The sequence below is a fragment of the Quercus robur genome, chromosome 5 (genome assembly GCF_932294415.1).
Source record: "Quercus robur chromosome 5, dhQueRobu3.1, whole genome shotgun sequence".
NCBI lineage: Eukaryota > Viridiplantae > Streptophyta > Magnoliopsida > Fagales > Fagaceae > Quercus > Quercus robur.
In genome coordinates, this window is record NC_065538.1 from 76,942,968 (window position 1) to 76,964,256 (window position 21,289).

Consider the following 21,289-nt stretch of genomic DNA (forward strand, 5'->3'; position numbering starts at 1 on the left):
TTCACTCCACTAGCGTCTCTTTCATTGAAAGACATGTCCCTGTCTGTTCGTCGCTGCTTAGATAGGGGTATGTTGTGGACACTATTTATCTGCCTATGGTATGCTTTCTTGAGGGATTTAAATGATCCCCCTGAGAATGGCCCTCCTATAATCGTCTTTATCTCCCCGATCACATCCTGCAGAGGTTGGGACGGGCGGTCGTCATCTCGAGAAGAGGACCCATGCTAGTTCTTGTTACCGTCCCTGAACTTACTATATTCTCCCTTCTTCACATATTTCTGTAATTTCCCTTTTCGTATCAACTCCTCTATCTGCTCCTTTAGGTCTCTACAATCTTCCGTGTTATGGTCGTGATCTTTATGGAATTGGCAGTACTTGTTCTTGTCACGGACATTGGGGGATGAGTGCAATGGTCTTGGCCATTTGAGATTATGCTCGTCCTTGATCTGCGTTAAAATTTTGTCAACAGGCATAACTAAAGGAGTAAATCTTACAGTCTGAGGACCTTTATCATCTCTCTTCCTATTCCCGTCATTGTTCCGACGATCTAGACGCTCTCTCTTTTGACCCCTACGGTCATCTTCTTTCTTTGCCTTGTCTCCTAACTTCCCTACATCCTTTATGGCTGCTAAAGCATCCTCAGCATTCATGCACTTCTGTGCCTTCAGGAGCATTTCTGCCATCGTTTTTGGTGGATTCTTTGCGAGGGAGGCCACGAGATCTCTGGATCTCAGTCCTGCTTTGAAGGTCGTCAGCTGCACCTTGTCATCGCCTTCGTCCACCTCCAAAGTCTCCTGAATAAAGCGTTTCACGTACGACCTCAGAGTTTCCTTCTCTCCCTGCCTAATGATGAGTAAGAGGTCTGCCGACCTCTTTGGACGCTGTCCCCCTATGAAATGGCGCAAGAAGGCATTGCTCAACTGCTCGAAGCTATCTACGGACGAAGTCGGCAGCTTTGTGAACCATTCCCTTGCAGCTCCTTTGAGAGTGGTGGGAAAGGACCGACACAGTATTTCGTTCGGTGGCTGTTGAAGACCTAGAGTCATCTTGAAGGTATTAAGGTGATCCTGAGGGTCTCTGAGTCCGTCAAACGGCTCAAGTTGAGGTAAGCGAAACTTCGATAGTATAGGGCATTCAAGTACCGCCGTGGTGAAAGGCGAATCTGTGGCCCTTACCATTTTGTCTACGCTTCGGTCCGTCTTCTCCTTAATGGCGCTCCTCAGTTCGTCCATCTCCTTCCTCATTTCTTGAAGGAGATCTGAATTCTGCTGGTCCGGAGTAATTGGCCTCTAAGGGGTACCCCTCCTGTGGCTATCCCCTTCTCCTTCCAGGTTACCCTTGGAACGATTCTCTTCCTGTTGAGTCTGTTGAACCTACTGGAGTCGCAGCTTCATTTCCTGGTTTTGCTTGGTGAGTTCTTCAATGGTGGCTGCAAGGGCTTGAACTTGCTGGGCCAAGGCTGCAGAATCTGGATTGGGTTCCATATGAATGTAGAGAGTTGATGGAAACTATGTTTTCAAATATAAATCTGAAAATGTCGTTCCCCACAGACGACGCCAAACTGATGAAGCGTGAATTCGTCAGTCGAGGTGGGCAGATGGAACTCCTTGTCAGCGCGAATGTATCTTCTATGAGGGTCACCGATGTGGTGCCTGCCACAACGCCTCCGATGCCAAAATTAGAACAGAAAAGCACTTTGTGAAATGAGAATGGAGGAACAAGATAAAAATGGGTACTTTCTTAGAGTGTGAATATATCTACCTTTTGCTAACAATGTGAGGGCTTTATATATGTGATTTTGGTTGCTAGCCGTTGGGGTGTTAATGCATTTCTTAGTAACGCCTCATGCCCAATAATGGGGCTTTTAATAGGCTCCCAACGGTCTGCTCGGCTGGTTTCGTAACTGCTCAAGTCACTGGTTGGCTTCATTGAATGATTTTCTTGCCCTCGTCAGTGATGACCGATTTCCTCGTCAATAGGGATGACCTCGTCATTAGCGTTGACTTCGTCAAGGGAACGTAAACTCGTCACTCCAATCAACAATCTTTTGAGAAAAATTAAAATCCCATACCCTTGGATCTGAATAACCACGAATTTCAACTAGCTAGGCCGCCAAAATCTGTCAGAGATACTATCGAAGTCTAAAAGAGTAGCCAACATATATGTATTACTCAAGGATTTGTTTGCTGATTGGAAAAAGACTTCAAGAATAAAAATTAGAAGAATGATAATGCTACAAATTTTTTTTTACAAACTGTTAACTTAGTGAGTAATTATTGGCAAATAAAAAAATAATGTTAATAAATGATAAGATGAAAACCAATAAGAATTTTTGCCACATCAATTTTTTGTAAAAATGTTATAAAATAATTTATGGATATAACATTACTTTAAAAAACTATATTATATTGTTGAAGGTAGAAACCGAAAAACCCATAGTCTCCCATTGTCGCCTCTGACTCTTTGATTCTTTTCCAAATCCCAAGCGCCATTTTGGAGAAAATAAAATTTATCAAGTGTTTTTTCATTTGCTTCAGTTTGCTTCGTCCTTAACCCTCTCGAAAGTCGAATCTTTAATACTACTAGCCCCAAGCTAATTATGTAGAGACAGTATCCCCCAAAATAAATGTATAGAGACAGGAAAATGAAGGTAAAGGATGAAAGAGAGCCGTTGTTGGTGATGGGCCTTGAGAAGATAAATCATAGTTATTGGTCTGGTCCAAGAGAAAGAGCGGATAGGTATTGATTGTATGGCAGGCTCTATACTCTAGCTTAGTTTGTGACTAGCTGGAAAGGCACACTGGGTTTAGAGTGTATGCACTCTCAAGTAATTGTAATTCAACTTAGCAATTAATTACATTCAGCATAGATTATCAACAACTACAACAGAAGCCTTGGAAGTAAAACGGGCAACTGAAGCTAACAAACTGTGATGTAGAAGGAGACGTGCACTGTGCATGTATATGATGGGATCCATCTCGATATTTTTTGTATTATGTCAGCTAGTATAATTTTGATGTACGATGGGGGCATCATCTCAATACATTGTGGTGTTTATATACATGCTTTGGCATCATTTTGTCGGTGTTCAATGACAGTTCATTTTAATTAGTTGATAAAAATATATATATAATCCTAATAATCTAGGATAATAAAGAGAATAATGACAGGACCACACACCTCATCAATCAGTTTCAATCACTCTAATGAGCACAATCTACTCTATCAAACTCTAAGAGCCGTTAGGGACAATGTGTCTAAACACATTATTTCAATTTTTAAACAATATTTTACACAATTTTTTTCACATCCACACATCCTAACACATATTTTTTAAAAAAATTTGTTAACAAAACATCGTTACCACCCCTAACCACTCTAATTAGCTCAACCTACTCTATCAAAATCACTTTAATTAGCTTAACCCCAAAAAAAAACTCTTACATGGCTAAACACATAAAGACAAACGTATGAACCACGACTATGAATTTCACTTCCATAAGCCAACTTCAAACAATCAAAACTAGTCTCAACTATTGTTCTACGAGTTCTAAGAAAAATCAATTGAGTTTCTTCTCTACCAAAATTATGCCTGGGTTTGGAAAACAAAGCACCTAAACATGGAGGTATCATCAAAAGCACACAATTCAAACACACAATTCATAGCACAAATATATACTTAACAAACATAGCAACATCATCAAATTTATTTAAAAGCCACATCAGGGCCATAGACATAATAATATAAATATAAAAGAGTTTTAGATGTTTCCACCATTAAAGCAGAAACAATTAAACAGAACCATAAATCATAAAACAACAATTTTCAATCATAAAAAGCAGGGCTTTTTCACTCCTCAGAAAGCACCACCACGGAGACGGAGGACAAGGTGAAGGGTGGACTCCTTCTGGATGTTGTAGTCAGCAAGAGTGCGGCCGTCCTCCAGCTGCTTTCCGGCAAAGATCAACCTCTGCTGGTCTGGTGGGATCCCCTCCTTGTCCTGGATCTTCGCCTTCACGTTGTCGATGGTATCCGAACTCTCCACCTCCAAAGTGATGGTCTTTCCGGTGAGGGTCTTAACGAAGATCTGCATACCACCACGGAGACGGAGGACAAGGTGAAGTGTCGACTCCTTCTGGATGTTATAGTCGGCGAGGGTGCGCCCGTCCTCGAGCTGCTTACCGGCGAAGATCAACCTCTGCTGGTCCGGTGGGATGCCCTCCTTGTCCTGGATTTTAGCCTTCACGTTGTCGATGGTGTCGGAGCTCTCGACCTCCAAGGTGATGGTTTTGCCGGTGAGGGTCTTGACGAAGATCTGCATGCCACCGCGGAGACGGAGGACGAGGTGGAGGGTGGACTCCTTCTGGATGTTGTAGTCGGCGAGGGTGCGGCCGTCCTCGAGCTGCTTTCCGGCGAAGATGAGCCTCTGCTGGTCCGGTGGGATGCCTTCCTTGTCCTGGATCTTGGCCTTGACGTTGTCGATGGTGTCGGAGCTCTCGACCTCGAGGGTGATGGTCTTTCCCGTCAAGGTCTTGACGAAGATCTGCATGCCACCGCGGAGACGGAGGACGAGATGGAGTGTGCTTTCCTTCTGGATGTTGTAGTCGGCGAGGGTGCGGCCGTCCTCGAGTTGCTTTCCGGCGAAGATCAGCCTTTGCTGGTCTGGGGGGATTCCTTCCTTGTCTTGGATCTTGGCCTTGACGTTGTCGATGGTGTCTGAGCTCTCGACCTCGAGAGTGATGGTCTTGCCGGTCAGGGTTTTCACGAAGATTTGCATCTATCAAAAACAAACGCCGTTTAAGATTTCATGAATTTCCATATAAAATTTTCCAGATTCAACAGATCAGATCAGATAAATCAAAACCAATAAATAGAAACAAATATAGATTTTTTTTTTTTTTTCATTTTCCATACAGATCTAACGAAATAATAAATCTTTCATTGTATTGAAAAAATAAATTTGATATAAATCGTCCACTATAATCAATTTTTTTTAGTACAGATCTGACCAAATCAATTGGATTTGAGCAAAAATTAGCACCAATTTCAATATGACTTTTTCCAGATATGATAGATCTATAATCTGTCTATGCTTTTCACCTGCTTTATTATGGCTTAAGCTAAAGTCCACTAATATAAATAATCAGATTCCACGAATTTCCGTATAAATCACAGAGATCTATAATTCCTTTGATGATTATTTAGGTTTGGATTTCCCAAATACTATAGTTATTTACTATGCTATGCTTCAAATCAAGAAGAGAAATCAAAAAAGAGGACTGGAATAATAAATAAAAGAAAGAAAAAGAAAGATACCTTGAGAGAGTTTTGATTTTTTGCTTCACAAAAATGAAAATGTATTGAATCTGAACGATGAAACAATGAAGGAGTTGGGCTTGCTTTATAGGAATAAAGTTGAAGAGTTGGACACGGAAATTGAGGGACCCGTGACTAAGAGGTTGAATTAGGTGATGACACGTGTCCAGTATGAGGTGTTGGGCACTAGTGTACACGGCAAGTTGGAATCCGATGATTTCGAGGTAATTCATTTATTTGTTTGTTTAACGACGTCAATGATTGTAACGTATTGGTGGGTTTTAGCGGTAGTTGACGGCGGTAATGACGGAGTTAAAACCGTGGAGAATTGGATTTTGTATAGCGTTACTTATAGGGCACAGTCGATTAAAATCACCATACCAAGCACGCCCGCCCTTAGTTTTTGTTTGTTTGACGGAGTTATCTATGAGGTACAGGGAAGTCTTTTTTTTTTTTTTTTTTTGAGGTACAGAGAAGTCAGTGTCAATGGGCCGGCAAGGTTTGTATTGTATTGGTATATTTTGCAAGTGGGTTTTGTTTATTTCTCGTGGGCTCCACTAGGAGTTGTTGGGGAGCTATAAAGATTCCTAGGTCATCCAACCACTTGTCAAGCCCTCTTTTATTATTTATTTATTTTTATATTAGAGATAATATAGAATTTCGATTATAAACATTTTTGTTGTAATGCATAAATTTTATGTTTTTTTGTTTGTTTGTTTGTTTGTTTTAAGAAGAAATTAGAGTGATTGAGCTAACTAAAATTCACAATTTATTTTTATTATGACAAATCCAAATAAAAAGTGATAATAATTTTCTACCAAAATGTTATTGTGAAAGTATTGTGTTCGTAGTATTACTCGCGGTGAAATTATTATATCCTCAGATCACGGACTTAATAATTTTTCAAGAAGGGAAGGGAGTAGAGAGAAGTCAATAATATTTGTACTCACCAAATTTTAAGTTTAAAAATCCTCAATCGAAATAGTTTTCACAAATTTATTTTGTATTGATGAATAAATAGTTATAATTCTCTATAGGGCAAATTACATCTTACTCGCTTGTAGTTTGACCCAAATTTAAATTATCTATTTGAAATTTGACATTTTACTTACTTGAGGTTAGCTCAGTTAGAATTCTGTAACCCACATTCATTAAAAATAGGGCTAAATATGTAATTTTGATCCACTTTTATGTCTCTCCCTTCCCACACACACACATAAAAAAAAAAAAAAAAAATACAAAAGCAAGATAAAACAAGATAAAAAAGAAAGGGTTTCAATTCCTACCTACACCAAAAACCAATTGCTATCTTGGTTTGATGATAAAAATTTATCATCAGGAGTGAACGCCATTGGTTGAAGCAAACAAAATAGCTTTCTTTGTTTGGTAATGGGAAGTGGCACAGCCAACACAGGTAAGTGGTGATGGTTGAACGACTGACGAACCAGTAGTGGTCGGCAAGGACACCCATACCAAACAAAGGTAGTTAAAGGCTAAAATAGTAAAAACCAGTCACGGCAAGCACTATAAAAAGGGCCCTTGTCCTGTACAGCAAAGGGATCATGATCACGGTAATAGTAATATCTAGGAGAAAACCACAACATAGGAGAAAGCACTAAGAAAGGAAGAGGGAAAAAACAAATGAAAAAAAACAGAGAACTTAGAATGGTAGGCATGTACCAATAGGTTGGTCTCCTCTCTCCCTCTAAAGCCCTACTCTCTATCAAAGACAAAGGATCCTCATTGGACATAAACCATTCAGGCCCATTCCCTCAAAGTAATTAATTTCTTTTTGGAGAGATTATTCACATTGAGGAAGTGGTTTTCCCTTCTTGGTTTCAGCTTCGTAGCATTACTTGGCATGGCAGACTGATCTTTTTCTCTTTTGATCCAATAAGCCCATTATTATTATTATTTCCCCATTTATTTATTTATTTTATTATTATTATTATTATTTTTATGTACGGGGTGCTTCTTGTCACTCCATTTTATTCATTTTGTCTAGTATTTCTTGTGTCATCTTTATTATATCTGTCTACCATAACTTCCCCGTAGCAGCTTTGTCTGCCATGGGCATGTGATCAAAATCTGGCAAACGGGGCGTAGTTTGTGCACAAGTTGGACCAAGGCGGGTTGCAATTGGACCGGTCTCAATTTCCTTATCCAGAAAACTTAGGCCTAGTACGGTAGGAGGCAGTCCAGCCCAATATTACAAAAAAGGCCCACTACACTATTACTGTTGTATTTGTTACTTCACATGTCGTAAAGCTTAATTGTTTTTACTTAAATGAAGTCACATGCTTGTCATGTGAGGCTACTTGCACAGTTGTCGCACTGTAATTAGTCTTAGTTGTTAATTTGGTTAGTTAGTTTGTTTAATATTGTAACTACTTACTCTTGGTGTTCAGTTATTTGGGTAATAAACATGATTGTAATTAGTTTTTCTAATTAGTGGGAATAATACAAATATTTCTCCAAATCTATTTCTCTCTCAATTTTTGTTAGAGAGAGAAAAAATATAACGAAGAGAAAGTCATAAAGAATGAGAGAATGACTGAAAGAGAAGAAAAGAGAGTTAAAAAGAAAAAGTTGTTGGCAAGTGTACCATATACAACTTGAGATTTAAAGCATGGATACGTAGCAAGTTAGCTAAAAGTGGATCAAAAAGAAAAGTAATTAAAGTAAGTTCTTCTCCCAAGATAGAGAGAAAATTTTTGGTGAATTGCTATTAAAGCCCTAAGAAAATATATCTATACTTAGATGTTTGGAATATTTCAAATTTTACTATATAAGTTTTATAAATTAATATAACATCAATCAAATAAAAATTAATTCTCACTGTCATTTAATATGTGCTAAAGTAATATAAACCACATTCATTATTATATTAATTTTTAATTTTTAATTTTTTTAGTTAAATTTGTAATAGTTTTAACATTTTTCTTATATCTAACATAATAAATATTCATAGAGAGAGAGAGAGAAAGTTATAAAGAATGAGAGAATGAGTAGAAGAGAAGAAATGAGAGTTTTAAAAAAGAAGAATCTGTTTATTACACACACTTTATTACATACATTTGAAAAAAAAATTAAAAATATGAATTCAAGTTATGTTTTCAAAGTAAAAATTATGATTCCAAGTCACAGTTTTAGTTGATGTGTGTGTAACAACATGTGTAACATCTTTTATCTTTTAAAAGAAGAAGAAGAATTTGTTGGCAAGCGTACGACGTAAAGCAACTTGAGATTTTGGTAAGAAAATATATTCATATTTTGATGTTTGGAATATTACAAAATTTACTACATATATCTTATATATTGCTGTCTCATCAATCAAATAAAAATTAACTCAAACATTCATTTAATAAAAGTTGAAGTGGTATTAGTTACATTCATTATCATATTAATTATTAAGTTTTTTATAGTAAAATTTGTAATGACTTTAACATTTTCTAAAATTGAGCACAATAAATATTCATTCACAGTTCAACCAAGAAAAGTAAGTATTATAAAGGTGAAAAGATAAGATTTATCTTGGAGAGAGAGAGAGAGAGAGAGAGAGAGAAGAACTAAGAGTTTAAAAAAAGAAGAATCTGTTTATTACACACACTTTGTTACATACACATGAAAAAGAAATTGAAACTATGACTTCAAGTTATGATTTCAAAGAAAAATTATGATTTTAAGTCATGATTTTAGTTGATGTGTGTGTAACAACATATGTGTAATATCTTTTATCTTTAAAAAAAAAAAAAAAAGAAGAATTTGTAGGCAAGCGTACGACGTAAAGCAACTTGAGATTTTGGTAAGAAAATATATTCATATTTAGATGTTTGGAATATTACAAAATTTACTACATATATCTTTTATATATAGTTGTCTCATCAATCAAATAAAAATTAATTCAAACATTCATTTAATAAAAGTTGACGTGATACTAGTTACATTCATTATCATATTAATTTTAAAGTTTTTTATAGTAAAATTTGTAATGACTTTAACATTTTCTCAAATTGAGAACAATAAATATTCATTCACTCTTCAACCAAGAAAAGTAAGTATTATAAAGATGATAAGATAAGATTTAAAGTAAGTATATAAAGGTGATAAGATGAGATTTATCTTGAAGAGAGAGAGAGAGAGAGAGAGAGAGAGAGTAAAGTAATAACGAATGAGAGAATTAGTGGAAGAGAAGAAATGAGAGTTTTAAAAAAAGAAGAATCTATTTATTACACACACTTTTTTACATACACTTGAAAAAGAAATTGAAACTATGACTTCAAGTTATGATTTCAAAGTAAAAATTGTAATTTCAAGTCATGGTTTTAGTTAATTTGTGTGTAACATCTTTTATCTTAAAAAAGAAGAAGAAGAATCTGTTGGCAAGTGTATGACATAAAGCAACTTGAGATTTTGGTAAGAAAATATATTCATATTTAGATGTTTGGAATATTACAAACTTTACTACATAAATCTTATATATTGCTATCTCACCAATCAAATAAAAATTAATTCAAACATTTATTTAATAAAAATTGAAGTGATACTAGTTACATTCATTATCATATTAATTTTTAAGTTTTTTATAGTAAAATTTGTAATGATTTTAACATTTTCTAAAATTGAGCACAATAAATATTCATTAACTCTTCAACCAAGAAAAGTAAGTATTATAAAGGTGATAAGATAAGATTTAAAGTAAGTATTATAAAGGTGATAAGATAAGATTTATCTTGGAGAGAGAGAGAGAGAGAGAGACTAAAGTAATAACGAATGAGAGAATGAGTGGAAGAGAAGCAAAAAGAGTTTTAACTAAGAGTATTATTTATTACACATACTTTGTGACACGCACAATTACACACTCGAAAAAGGAACTACAATGGTGACTTCATGTCATGATTTTAAAGTAAGTCACAATTTCAATTGCTTTTTCACGTGTATGAAACAACATATGTGTAACCGTTTTTATCTTTTAAAAGGCGGTGGTGTATAGTAACTTGAGATTTTGGTAATAACATATATTTATATTTAGATGTTTGGAATATTACAAATTTGGCGAAAAACACATTTTAGTCCCTATATTTTCAGGCGATTCTCATTTTAGTCCATACATTTTATTTTTACCTCTTTTAGTCCCTATCCTGAAAAACACTTCCCGTTTTGGGCCCTACCATTACTCATTTAACAGAAATATCATACGTGGCAAACGGTCCAACAGTAAATGCTGACGTTTCCATTAAAATAATATAAAAAAAATATTTGCATTTTTAAAAATGCCATGTCATCAATTTAATTTTTAAAAAAAGCCACATCAGATAAAAATAATATAAAAATTTCTAACCTAATTATTTTTTAAAAAAAGAAAAGAAATTAGTTAAATTAATATTTTTTTTCCTTCTTTTTGGAAGAACATGAAGAACTCAAACTATGTGTTCTTCATTTTTCTTCCCCAACTAAGCTTGCCCAAAAAATTAAAAATTTACTTTTCTTTTCTTGCATTTTCTTAGCAACAAAAACCATAAAATCACTCAGATTTACAAAATAAAAAGATATGCCCATAAAAATTTACAAAACACAAACATTCAACAAGATTTTCTTATGCTTTGAAGCCAAACACAAAAAATACAAAATTCAAACCTAGATTTTCGGCCTCCATGCACAACCAAACCCAGCGAAGCCTGAATAAGATCTTTAAAGAAAGCGTACACCTGATTCCACTTTGGATTCGAAATCTTCTCCAAATGAGTAGTCAATTTGGATTCAAACAACATACACCACAAACCCACAAACCCAAAAATCAACATACACCATAAACCTAGATCAACAAAAGTCACAACCCACAAACCCACCATCGGAATACATATTTCCACCACGATCTACACCACTGAGCTGAGAGATAGAGAGATGAAAGAGAGAGACTTATTGATCTGGGATAGAGAGACAATGATATGTGAGTTAGAGAGAGTTTGAGCTATTTGGGTCTAAGTTTGAGAGAATTGTGAGAGAGAGCGTACGTCGTTCAGAGAAAGAAAAGAAGAGAACCACCGCTGGTTGTGGTGGTGGCAGTAATGGCAATGAGTAGAGGAGGCTGGCCATGGAGTTTGAAAGAGTTGTGAGAGTTTTGGAAGAGAGAGGAAGGTTTGAGATTTAGAAGTGAGGGGAACCGGTTTGATAAGGTAGTGTTGGGGTTTGAAGGTTTTCTTTTGAGTGTGTGAAAATTTTTTGGGTTTGTGAATGAGAATTTTTTGGGTTTGGATGCCAAGAAAATACATGAAAAAAAAAAAGAAAAAAAGAAAAGGGAAGAAAATAAGGATTAATTTGCTAAGAATATGAGTCAATCTTTTGGGGAAGAACACAAAGAACATGATGATGTTCTTCCAAAAATGAAGAACACATAGTTCTGAGTTCTTCATGTTCTTCCAAAAAAAAGGAAAAAAAAAAAAATTAATTTAACTAATTTCTTTTCTTTTAAAAAAAAAAAAATAATTAGGTTAGAAATTTTTATATTATTTTTATTTGATGTGGCTTTTTAAAAAAATTAAATTGCTGACGTTGCATTTTTAAAAATGCAAATATTTTTTTTAAATATTATTTTAATAGACACGTCAGCATTTACTGTTAAACTATTTGCCATGTAGGATATTTTTGTTAAATGAGTAACAGTAGGAACCAAAATAGGAAGTGTTTTTTAGGATAGGGACTAAAAACGGTAAAAATAAAATGTAGAAACTAAAATAGGAATCGCTTGAAAATGTAGGGATTAAAATGTGCTTTTCGCCTACAAATTTTACTACATAAATTTTATATATTGGTGTATCATCAATTAAATAAAAATTAATTCAAACATTCATTCAATATGGGTTCAACTGATACTAATTACATTCATTGTCATATTAATTTTTAAGTTTTTTATGGTAAAATTTTCAATAATTTTAGGATTTTCTTAAATTGAGTAAATAAATATTCATTTACGTATTTTTAATAGTGTGGTTAGAATATCTATGAATTACAGGTGTGGCATATCGAACATCTTCCTTTACCTCCACCCCTTCGAGTACTTTACCAGGAAGTAACCACCGTGCCAAAATTATTCGTGACAAATATTCATTTACTCTTCAACCAAGAAAAGTAAGTACTATAAAGGTGATATGATAGTATTCCTCTTTCTCTTTGGGTTTTGTTTTGGGGGGGGGGGGGTGTGTTGGTTGATGGTAGGTATACAATGTACAGTTCTCGAAATTTTATGTAAGAAATAATATTTAGATACTTGAGATATTATAAAATTTACTGTATAAATTTTGTAAAATGGTGTGTTATGAATCATATAAAAATTAAAGTGATACTAATCCTATTCACTGTCACATTAATTTTTGAAGTTTTTTTTTTTTTTTTTTTTTTTTTTTTTTTTTTTTTTAAATAGTAAAATTTGTAATCTTTTAGCATTTTTCTTACCACTGGTAAAATAAATATTCATTTACACTTTTCTGGCACGTCTTTGAAGAACCGATGTCTATCTTTTTTTTTTTTGATAAGCAACGTACAGATGCCTATCTCCCTCGCACTTCAGCTTGCTAATTTAAGAATGTAGGGCTTCTACAAGTATCCATTCATATATTTTGTGTATTAGGAGTGTACTGGGAGGCCATAACAAAATGGTGCTTGAGAATGTCAGTTATTGTGTGGGTGAAGAATCTTGTCGAACAATATGGGGTATTGTAGTATATGTCCTTATGATAACGCTCCTAACAGCCTTAATTTCTAACAGTCTTCGGTTCATGGAGGCGTCGTAGCCGCAGTTTGAAGCTCAAATATTCGATATGGCATCTTATCTTCTGTTTACGTACCTGATAAATTAAACCATGGGCCTGATGAAGTCGTCAGGATGCGGTTATGAATTTTTTGCAGTCTGGGAGATGTTTTTGGTTATTTTCCATGGTAGCGCTAATTGTATCTCCGCCTACAGCCTTGAAGACAGTGAGAATCGGAAGATATAAAACTTGCAACTTTTGGTTCTATATTTTTGGGTGGCCTTGCAGCAACTTATGTCTCATCCTGCTAATAGTTTATTGGTACTGCTTTCTGTCCTCTTTGTTTTTCTTTGTTTAGAACAGTAGCAAGAAGTAAAGCTTTGACCATGGCTAGCAGATCATACGGTTTGCTGAGAAGCACCAAACTGATTGCAGACTTCATGGAAGATGAGAGCAATGAAGATGAAGCGAATCCTACTTGCATGAAAGGCTAAAAGTACTTGGTGAAAGAGAAAAAGAAGGCAAAGGTAAAAGTTGCGCCACGCTACCAAATGCGGTTGGAGACTACAGATCTGAAGTCGTTACTCGTTACCATTGATATGATCTGGCAATGCAATGGGAGACTCTTAAGCTCCGCTAGAGATCCAGACGGACGACACAAGGATATTTGCCTTTCATATGCACTGTATAGAAAGATCCTAGCTGAAGACATGGAAGTTTGTTTGGTAAAAAACCTAGGGAGGATTTAACTTAGCTATTCTCAAGATAAAACAAATCCACTATGAAAGAATTGAAGTTTACACAATAGAGACTTAGACCACTAACATTATATTGCTACCTTGAGTAGGAAACTTACTACCACGAGCATGTGACAACTCCGAGTCTACGAACTACTTCTTTCTTGGATTTACAGCAAGTACAAGCACTCCTGCTTGTGTATCTTTAAGCTCTTGAATCAGCAACTGAATTGATCACTAAGCTCTCGACATCAATTTTGAGATTGGAAAACCTAAGTGTGTATGAAAGCAAATATCTCTAGATCTCACAAGAGATTTACACACACAGCATAAAGAGCAACCTTAAAAAATGGTTAGAGTTTTTTCTTTTATATTTAAGGCAAAACATAAAACCTTACAGGTCAAATGGGCTTAGGCTGAGTTGGAAAAATTCTGCAGAAAAACAATCTGCATGAGCTTTGATCGATCGAGTCTAATTCTCGATCAATCGAGCCAGGTAGATTTACACAGTAAATCCTGCAGTACACTCGATTTCAACTTTACACTTAAACACACTTTGAGCAAGTCTAAAAAAAGACTAAATGTTTTGATTATGGTTTGTCAACATTACAAATTGAAATTCTAATATATTAGTTCCTGATTCCTTAGAACCCAACACTCTTTATCACACATTATGTCACATAATTTATGTGGTATTAATTTACTATTATATAGTTGTAAAAAGTTATGGAAATGGACATATACGAATTCATTAATATATATTTAACAGAAAATATTAAATTTGGGCATGTTTCATCACGTTTATATATATAATGGAAACCGGAACAATACACTAAAATATATGAGTATCAAAATATTTTCTCTTAATCGACAAATTGAAACAAGGTTCAAAACAGTATTCAAAACAATAATTTTAAAATTTCAAAACAAAGTTACTTTTAAATTTTTAATTTTATTCTATTTCTTTTTTCTTTTTCTTTTTTCCTATTCTCCATATTAACGTGTATAATGTTGTGGGCCTTAAGCCCAACTAAATTACTTGTATAACACAAATTCTTGTACTACACTCTTACTTGTACTACACATATATGCCTTTTATATATATAAAGGCACTCGTGTATATTCTTTAACTAAGAAAAACAATACTATTGCAATCAGTATTTCTAACATGGTATCAGAGTCATTGCTCTAATTTTCTTATGTCTTGCAGTCCTGTCTTTATTGGTATTTTCCACTGCCTCGACTTCTTTAGTCAGTAAACCTTTTCTGTGCCCTCTCCTAACTGCTCCACCGCCGTCAGAGGTGCCAAGGTTGAATTTTCACTGTTGGAAGCTTGATCACCGCCACCAAGATCACTGCCTCCGTTGGATCTTCCACATCAGACATCCGATTAAGACAAAAGAAATATCATTGTGTAGATTTTCAACCAATCTACACAAAACTGCCGGAATCATCATCATCTGACCTTTCACGCGCCGCCATGTGCCGGTCAAAGATTCGGCAGCTTTTCCACGCACCTTTAGTGTTGCTCTGATCATCTCACCCCCGTCGTCATCGAAATTGTCTTTCTCCGATCTACATCACTAGAGAAAAATCAACGTCATCAGATGCTCCACGAGCCCTCACGCGCCGATCGAAGTTTCGGTGAGGATTGAACCACGCGCTCACGCGCCCCACACGTCGCGGTCACCTACTGACATCATCACTACCATGTCAGCATCTATGTCAGCCCTAGCTGACGTCAGCAGATCACGTCATCTTGCTGACATCATCACTAGGAGTTGACCGTTGGCTGTAGACTTTGACCGTTGACTGTTGACTTTTTCTCAGAGTTGACTTTTTGCAGTCTAGGTGCTCCTTATCTAGTTTTTTGCGTAGATTTCATTTTTGTAGTCCATTTTTGCATATTTTGCTTCAAAATGAAGAATAAGGACAAGTCTTCTTCCTTTTGCAACAATCGTCGCCGACAATCCAACAAACGTTTTTGCAATTTTCGTAAACATTTTGGCTATAATATTGAGACTTGCTATCAACGCAACAAATCAGCTGTTTCCATTTCTACTAATATAGTTGCTAACACTGAGAGTGTTCAACCTATGGCTCCCGTCTCTACAAAGTCTCAGTCTTCTGGATCCACTTTCACCATTTCCAGAGATGACCTTATAAATATCATCACCAATGTCATTGGTATGGTTGGTAATGCATCTTATTCCTCTTCTCTTTCAGCTTTATCTGGTATGTCTCCTACCTCTTAACTTATGGATTCTGCTTGTTGCAATCATATGACACCTCACTCGTCCTTATTTTCTGACCTTAAACCTGCACCACACCCTCTTAATATTCGCATAGCAAATGATTCCACAATTTCTGGTCATAATATAGGTTCCGTTGCGACCTCTAATCTCTCGGTTCCTAGAGTCTTTAATTTTCTTGATCTTTCTTATAATTTATTTTCTGTTGGACAATTAGCTGAGTTGGGTTATCGCATTATCTTTGATTATTCTGGGTGTATTGTGCAGGATTTAAGGATGAGACGGGAGCTTGGGACCAGTCCCAGAGTTGGGCGTATGTTTCCCATGGACAACCTTCGTCTTCCACTTGTTGCTCCTATTTCTGTTGCTGCAACTGCTGCAGTTCCTTCTATTCCTTCCCTTGCATTTTGGCATGCTTGACTTGGTCATGCATCTTCTTCTTGGGTACAACAATTGGCTTCTAGAGGTTTGTTAGGTTCAGCGTCTACAAAAAATTTTGATTGTGTTTCATGTCAGTTAGGAAAACAAACAGCTTTTCCTTTCAATACTAGTGAATCAATATCCACTGATATCTTTGACCTTATTCATTCTGATATTTGGGAGCCTTCCTCTGTCTCTAGTAGTGGTAGATCTCGATATTTTGTTGTCTTTGTTGATGATTACTCTCGCTATAACTGGATTTTTAATATGAAACATTGTTCTGAATTGTTGCAAGTATATTCTAATTTTGCAAAAATGGTTGAAACTCAATTTTCCAAACGTATCAAAATTTTTCAATCTAATAATATTCTTGAGTATACTCAATATGCTTTCCAAGATGTTTTGCATTCTTATGGCACTGTTCATCAACTAACTTGTCCAGGTACCTCTCATCAAAATGGTAGAGTCGAACGAAAACTTTGTCATATTCTTGACACTGTTTGTGCTCTCCTTCTCTCTACCAAAGTTCCTGCTCCTTTTTGGGGCGAAACTGCTCTTCATGCTGTTCATACTATTAATCGCATTCCAAGTCCTGTCATCCAAAATCAAACTCCATATGAGCGTTTTTTTGGGTTACCTCCAGATTATCACCACCTTCGCTCTTTCAGTTCTGCTTGTTTCGTTCTTCTTCAGCTACATGAGCATAACAAACTTGAGCCTCAGTCAAGGCTTTGTTGTTTTCTTAGCTATGGCAAAACTCAAAAGGGGTATCGGTGTTATGATCCTGTTTCTCATCGTCTTCATATCTCCCGCAATGTTGTCTTTTGGGAACATCGCCTCTTTGTCGAGCTTTCTCACTTCCATGCCTCCTTATCTTCCTCATCTGTCTTAAATCTCTTTCCAGATGAGGAACATATTCCTTCTGTAACTGCTCCTGATCCTCTTATAGTTGCTTCTGATTCTCCTGTAGACTTCTCTGTCCAACCATCAGATATCATTGATTCCTTTCCTAGTTCACCCTTTAATGAATAAGTGGAAGATGAACAGGTCAAAGACAAGCTACCCAACCCCAACCCTGAGCTTGGGTCCCCTACTTCTGCTCTGCCCGAAGATCTTGCACAAGACATTCCATCTTGTCACTTAACTCAAGTAAGATTTATTCCTTCACATTTACTTGACTATCATTATTACACTGCCCTTGCTACACTACATGAGCCTCACACCTATCGTGAGGCTTCCATTGACCCTTTATGGCAGATTGCAATGAAAGAGGGATTTGATGCATTATCTAAAAACCATACTTGGGATTTGGTGACACTCCCCCCGGGAAATCTGTGGTTGGTTGTAAGTAGATCTACAAGATTAAGACTCACTCTGATGGGTCCATTGAGTGCTAAAAAGCTCGTCTTGTTGTAAAAGGGTTTACACAGGAGTATGGGATTGATTATGAAGAGATCTTTACTCTTGTTGCTCATATCTTATCTGTTCGTGCCCTCTTAGCTGTTGCTGTTGCCAGTAAATGGGACATTTTTCAGATGGATGTCAAAAATGCATTCCTTAATGGAGATTTAAGTGAAGAAGTTTATATACAACCTCCTCCTGGTCTCTCTGTTAATTCAAACAAGGTGTGTTACCTTCGACGTGCACTTTATGGCCTTAAACAAGCTCTACGAGCTTGGTTTGTCAAATTCAGCTCTACCATCTCTCGCTTGGGTTACATAGCCAGTCATTATGATTTTGCCTTATTTATTCATCACACTAACAAAGACACTATTTTACTTCTCCTGTATGTGGATGATATGATCATAACTGGTGATGACCTCAGTGGCATTCAAGAACTCAAGAATTTTCTCAGTTAGCAATTTGAGATGAAAGATCTTGGACATTTCAGCTACTTCTTGGGTCTTGAAATCACTCATTCTCAAGCCAAGTATGCTTCTGAATTCTTGTCTCGAGCTGGACTCACTGATAGCAAGACTGTTGACACTCTAGTTGAGTTTAATGCGCATCTGACGCCCTCAGGAGGGAAACCATTGTCTAATCTCTCTCTTTACAGACGTTTAGTTGGCAACCTAGTTTATCTCACTGTCACTTATCCAGACATTTCCTATGGTGTTCACCAAGTGAGCCAGTATCTGTTTGCTCCACAATCGACTCATTATGCTGCTGTTCTGCGCATTCTTCGATACCTAAAGGACACTCTATTCCATGATTTTTTCTACTCTACTCAGTCTCCTCTTATTCTCTGTGCATTTTCTGATGCTGATTAGGTAGGAGATCCCACTGATCGTAGGTCCACCACTGGTTATTGCTTTCTTCTTGGTTCTTCTCTGATTTCTTGGCGAAGCAAGAAACAAACTCATGTGACTCGTTCCAGTACTGAAGTAGAATATCATGCCCTTGCTGATTCCACATCTGAGCTCTTTTCGCTACGATGGTTTCTCAAAGACTTAGGTGTGTCTACATCCTTTGCTACTCCTCTTTATTGTGACAACCAGAGTGCCATTCATATTACTCACAATGATGTCTTTCATGAACGGACTAAAAACATCGAGATCGATTGTCATTTTATCCATTATCATCTTGGCCATGGTGCTCTCAAGTTGATCTCAGTCTCCTCTAAAGATCAACTTGTAGATATCTTCACCAAGTCACATTCTAAGGGACGCCTTCATACTTTGGTTGACAACCTCAAGTTGGTCTTACATCCACCTTGAGTTTGAAGGGGGCTGTTAACGTGTATAATGTTGTGGACTTTAGGCCCAACTAGATTACTTGTATAACACACATTTTTATACTACACTCTTATTTGTACTGCACACATATGCCTCATATATATAAAGGCACTAGTATATATTCTTTAACTAAGAAATACAATGTCATTGCATTCAGTATTTCTAACACTCCAATTGTATTTTATTTCATTCTATTTCCTTATGATTTACTTATTTCAACTCCCAAACAATGGGTAAACATTCCTACCTAGGCAACTAAGTAAAACAATCAAACAAGAGAACTAGCACAACGCGATAGACGATGCAATCCTTGCAATGTTGCATAATCCATGCAGGTTCTGTTCTTAACATATCTTTAGGAAATGAAAAAAAGATATAATTTGTTCATACATGGTGATAGTTTAATTTTTCATATTTTGACTGAAGGATGATTCTGTTCACAAACAATGAGGAGAATAAAACACTGATATTTTTTTGGTTCCCTTTAAAACCCAAGTCTAGGGTGGTTGTTTTCATAGCTATTGCAATCCTTTTTCTTGATAACGGGAAACATGTATAGGATCATCTAGGGCATTGCTGATGGTATAAACAATATTTTAAAGACTTATAAAGGTCCATTTAGAAGCTACGGTCATAAAGGCATATATGAGATCCCAATAACATCATCTTTAACCATTTTTGTAGTTCACCATATGTATTCCATACTCTCTTTTTCATGTCTAGTGACTGACTATAGTAGCAACTTTCAGTGTTCACACAAATTTTAATGAGAGAACCTTCAATCAGGTCCTGGCGTAAAGAAGGCATTTTACGCCACCAATAATGTGCTGCCACGTCATATTTCCATTGATCTAACAATACACTCATGCACACACAAGTATAACTCAATTAAACACAAAATTCTCAAACACCTATCAGACCTGAGAAGCTCCAACGCCTCTCATCTCCTCGTACCACCAGACCTCCACCCCACTGCTGGAGCTACCGCACACATCGGTCAAGAGCTGGCACCGTCGCATCGGTTCCTTCCCATTGGTCAAGGTTTGAGCTTTGAAACCTAATTCATTTTTCCACTCCTCGTCAAATGTTTGAGCTCCTAAAAGAGTTCTTGCTGGAGATGGTTCTTTAGTGGCTGATAGTTTTGTAGGGATGTGTTTGATGAAGGACAGTGAAACATTGGGTGTTAAATTGAAGAGCAAGAACACTGAAACATTGAGTTTCGAATACGCATTAATGATAATGACACAGAGGTGGGTTTGCACAAAAGCTTCAAGAACTTTTTTTTTGTGCTTAAAATCACAAAACCCATGTCTTAAAAATTCTATGGAAACAATAAAGAAAGAGAAAAAAAAATATTGAAACTTTGAGGTGTGAATCAGCTTAAGATTGATAAAAATCTAATGAGCTTGTTTCAAAAGCTTCAAAGACTTTTGCGAACACAACAAAGAAAGACTTTCTCTTTCTTCCTTGTGCTTAAAATCAAATGGGTTTATCGGAAAAGCCTCAAAGACTCTCTTTTGAGCTTAAAATCACAAACCCATGTCTCAAAAAAAAAAGAGAGGAGAGAATGAGAAGGAAGCCAGACCCAAAATTCCATTAACTTTGTGATATCTTGATGAGAATCCGTTGCAGTGACGCTAGCTCTTGACTGATGTGTGTGGCGGCTCCAATGGCGGGGTGGAGGTCCGGTGGTACGAGAAGAGGAGGAGATGAGAGGCGTTGGAGCTTCTCAGGTTTGATAGGTGTTTGAGAATTTTGTGTTTAATTGAGTTATACTTGTGTGTGCAAGAGTGTATTGTAAGATCAATGGAAATATGACGTGGCGGCAAATCATTGGTGACGTAAAATGCCTTCTTTACGCCAGGACCTGACTGAAGGTTTTCTCAATTTTAATACATAATCTTTTCAAAATCACATAGTAATAAATATGATTGGTGCATTTAATAACATAATAAATGAATTTCATAATTACTTTTTTTTTTCATGATTGGTGATAAATCAATTTGTCAAGATTATATAGTAAAATTTGTAATATCCTATTATCACTCTTTTAGTATCGCTAGCTAAGGATCTAATTGAA

General features: G+C 36.2%; 2 protein-coding genes across 2 annotated transcripts; both read right to left on the reverse strand.

Annotated features, from left to right (window-relative positions):
* Positions 1-224: 224 nt before the first annotated feature.
* Positions 225-1,244, reverse strand: LOC126728741 (uncharacterized). The gene has a single exon (XM_050434526.1). It carries the CDS (start codon positions 1,242-1,244, stop codon positions 225-227), a length of 1,020 nt encoding a protein of 339 aa, XP_050290483.1.
* A 2,432-nt stretch (positions 1,245-3,676) lies between these two features.
* Positions 3,677-5,477, reverse strand: LOC126727183 (polyubiquitin 3). Its single transcript, XM_050432729.1, has 2 exons — positions 5,318-5,477; positions 3,677-4,778 (listed from the first exon to the last, which is right to left on the reverse strand). The coding sequence occupies exon 2, from the start codon at positions 4,776-4,778 to the stop codon at positions 3,858-3,860; it is 921 nt and encodes a 306-aa protein (XP_050288686.1). The 5' UTR covers positions 5,318-5,477; the 3' UTR covers positions 3,677-3,857.
* Positions 5,478-21,289: the final 15,812 nt, after the last annotated feature.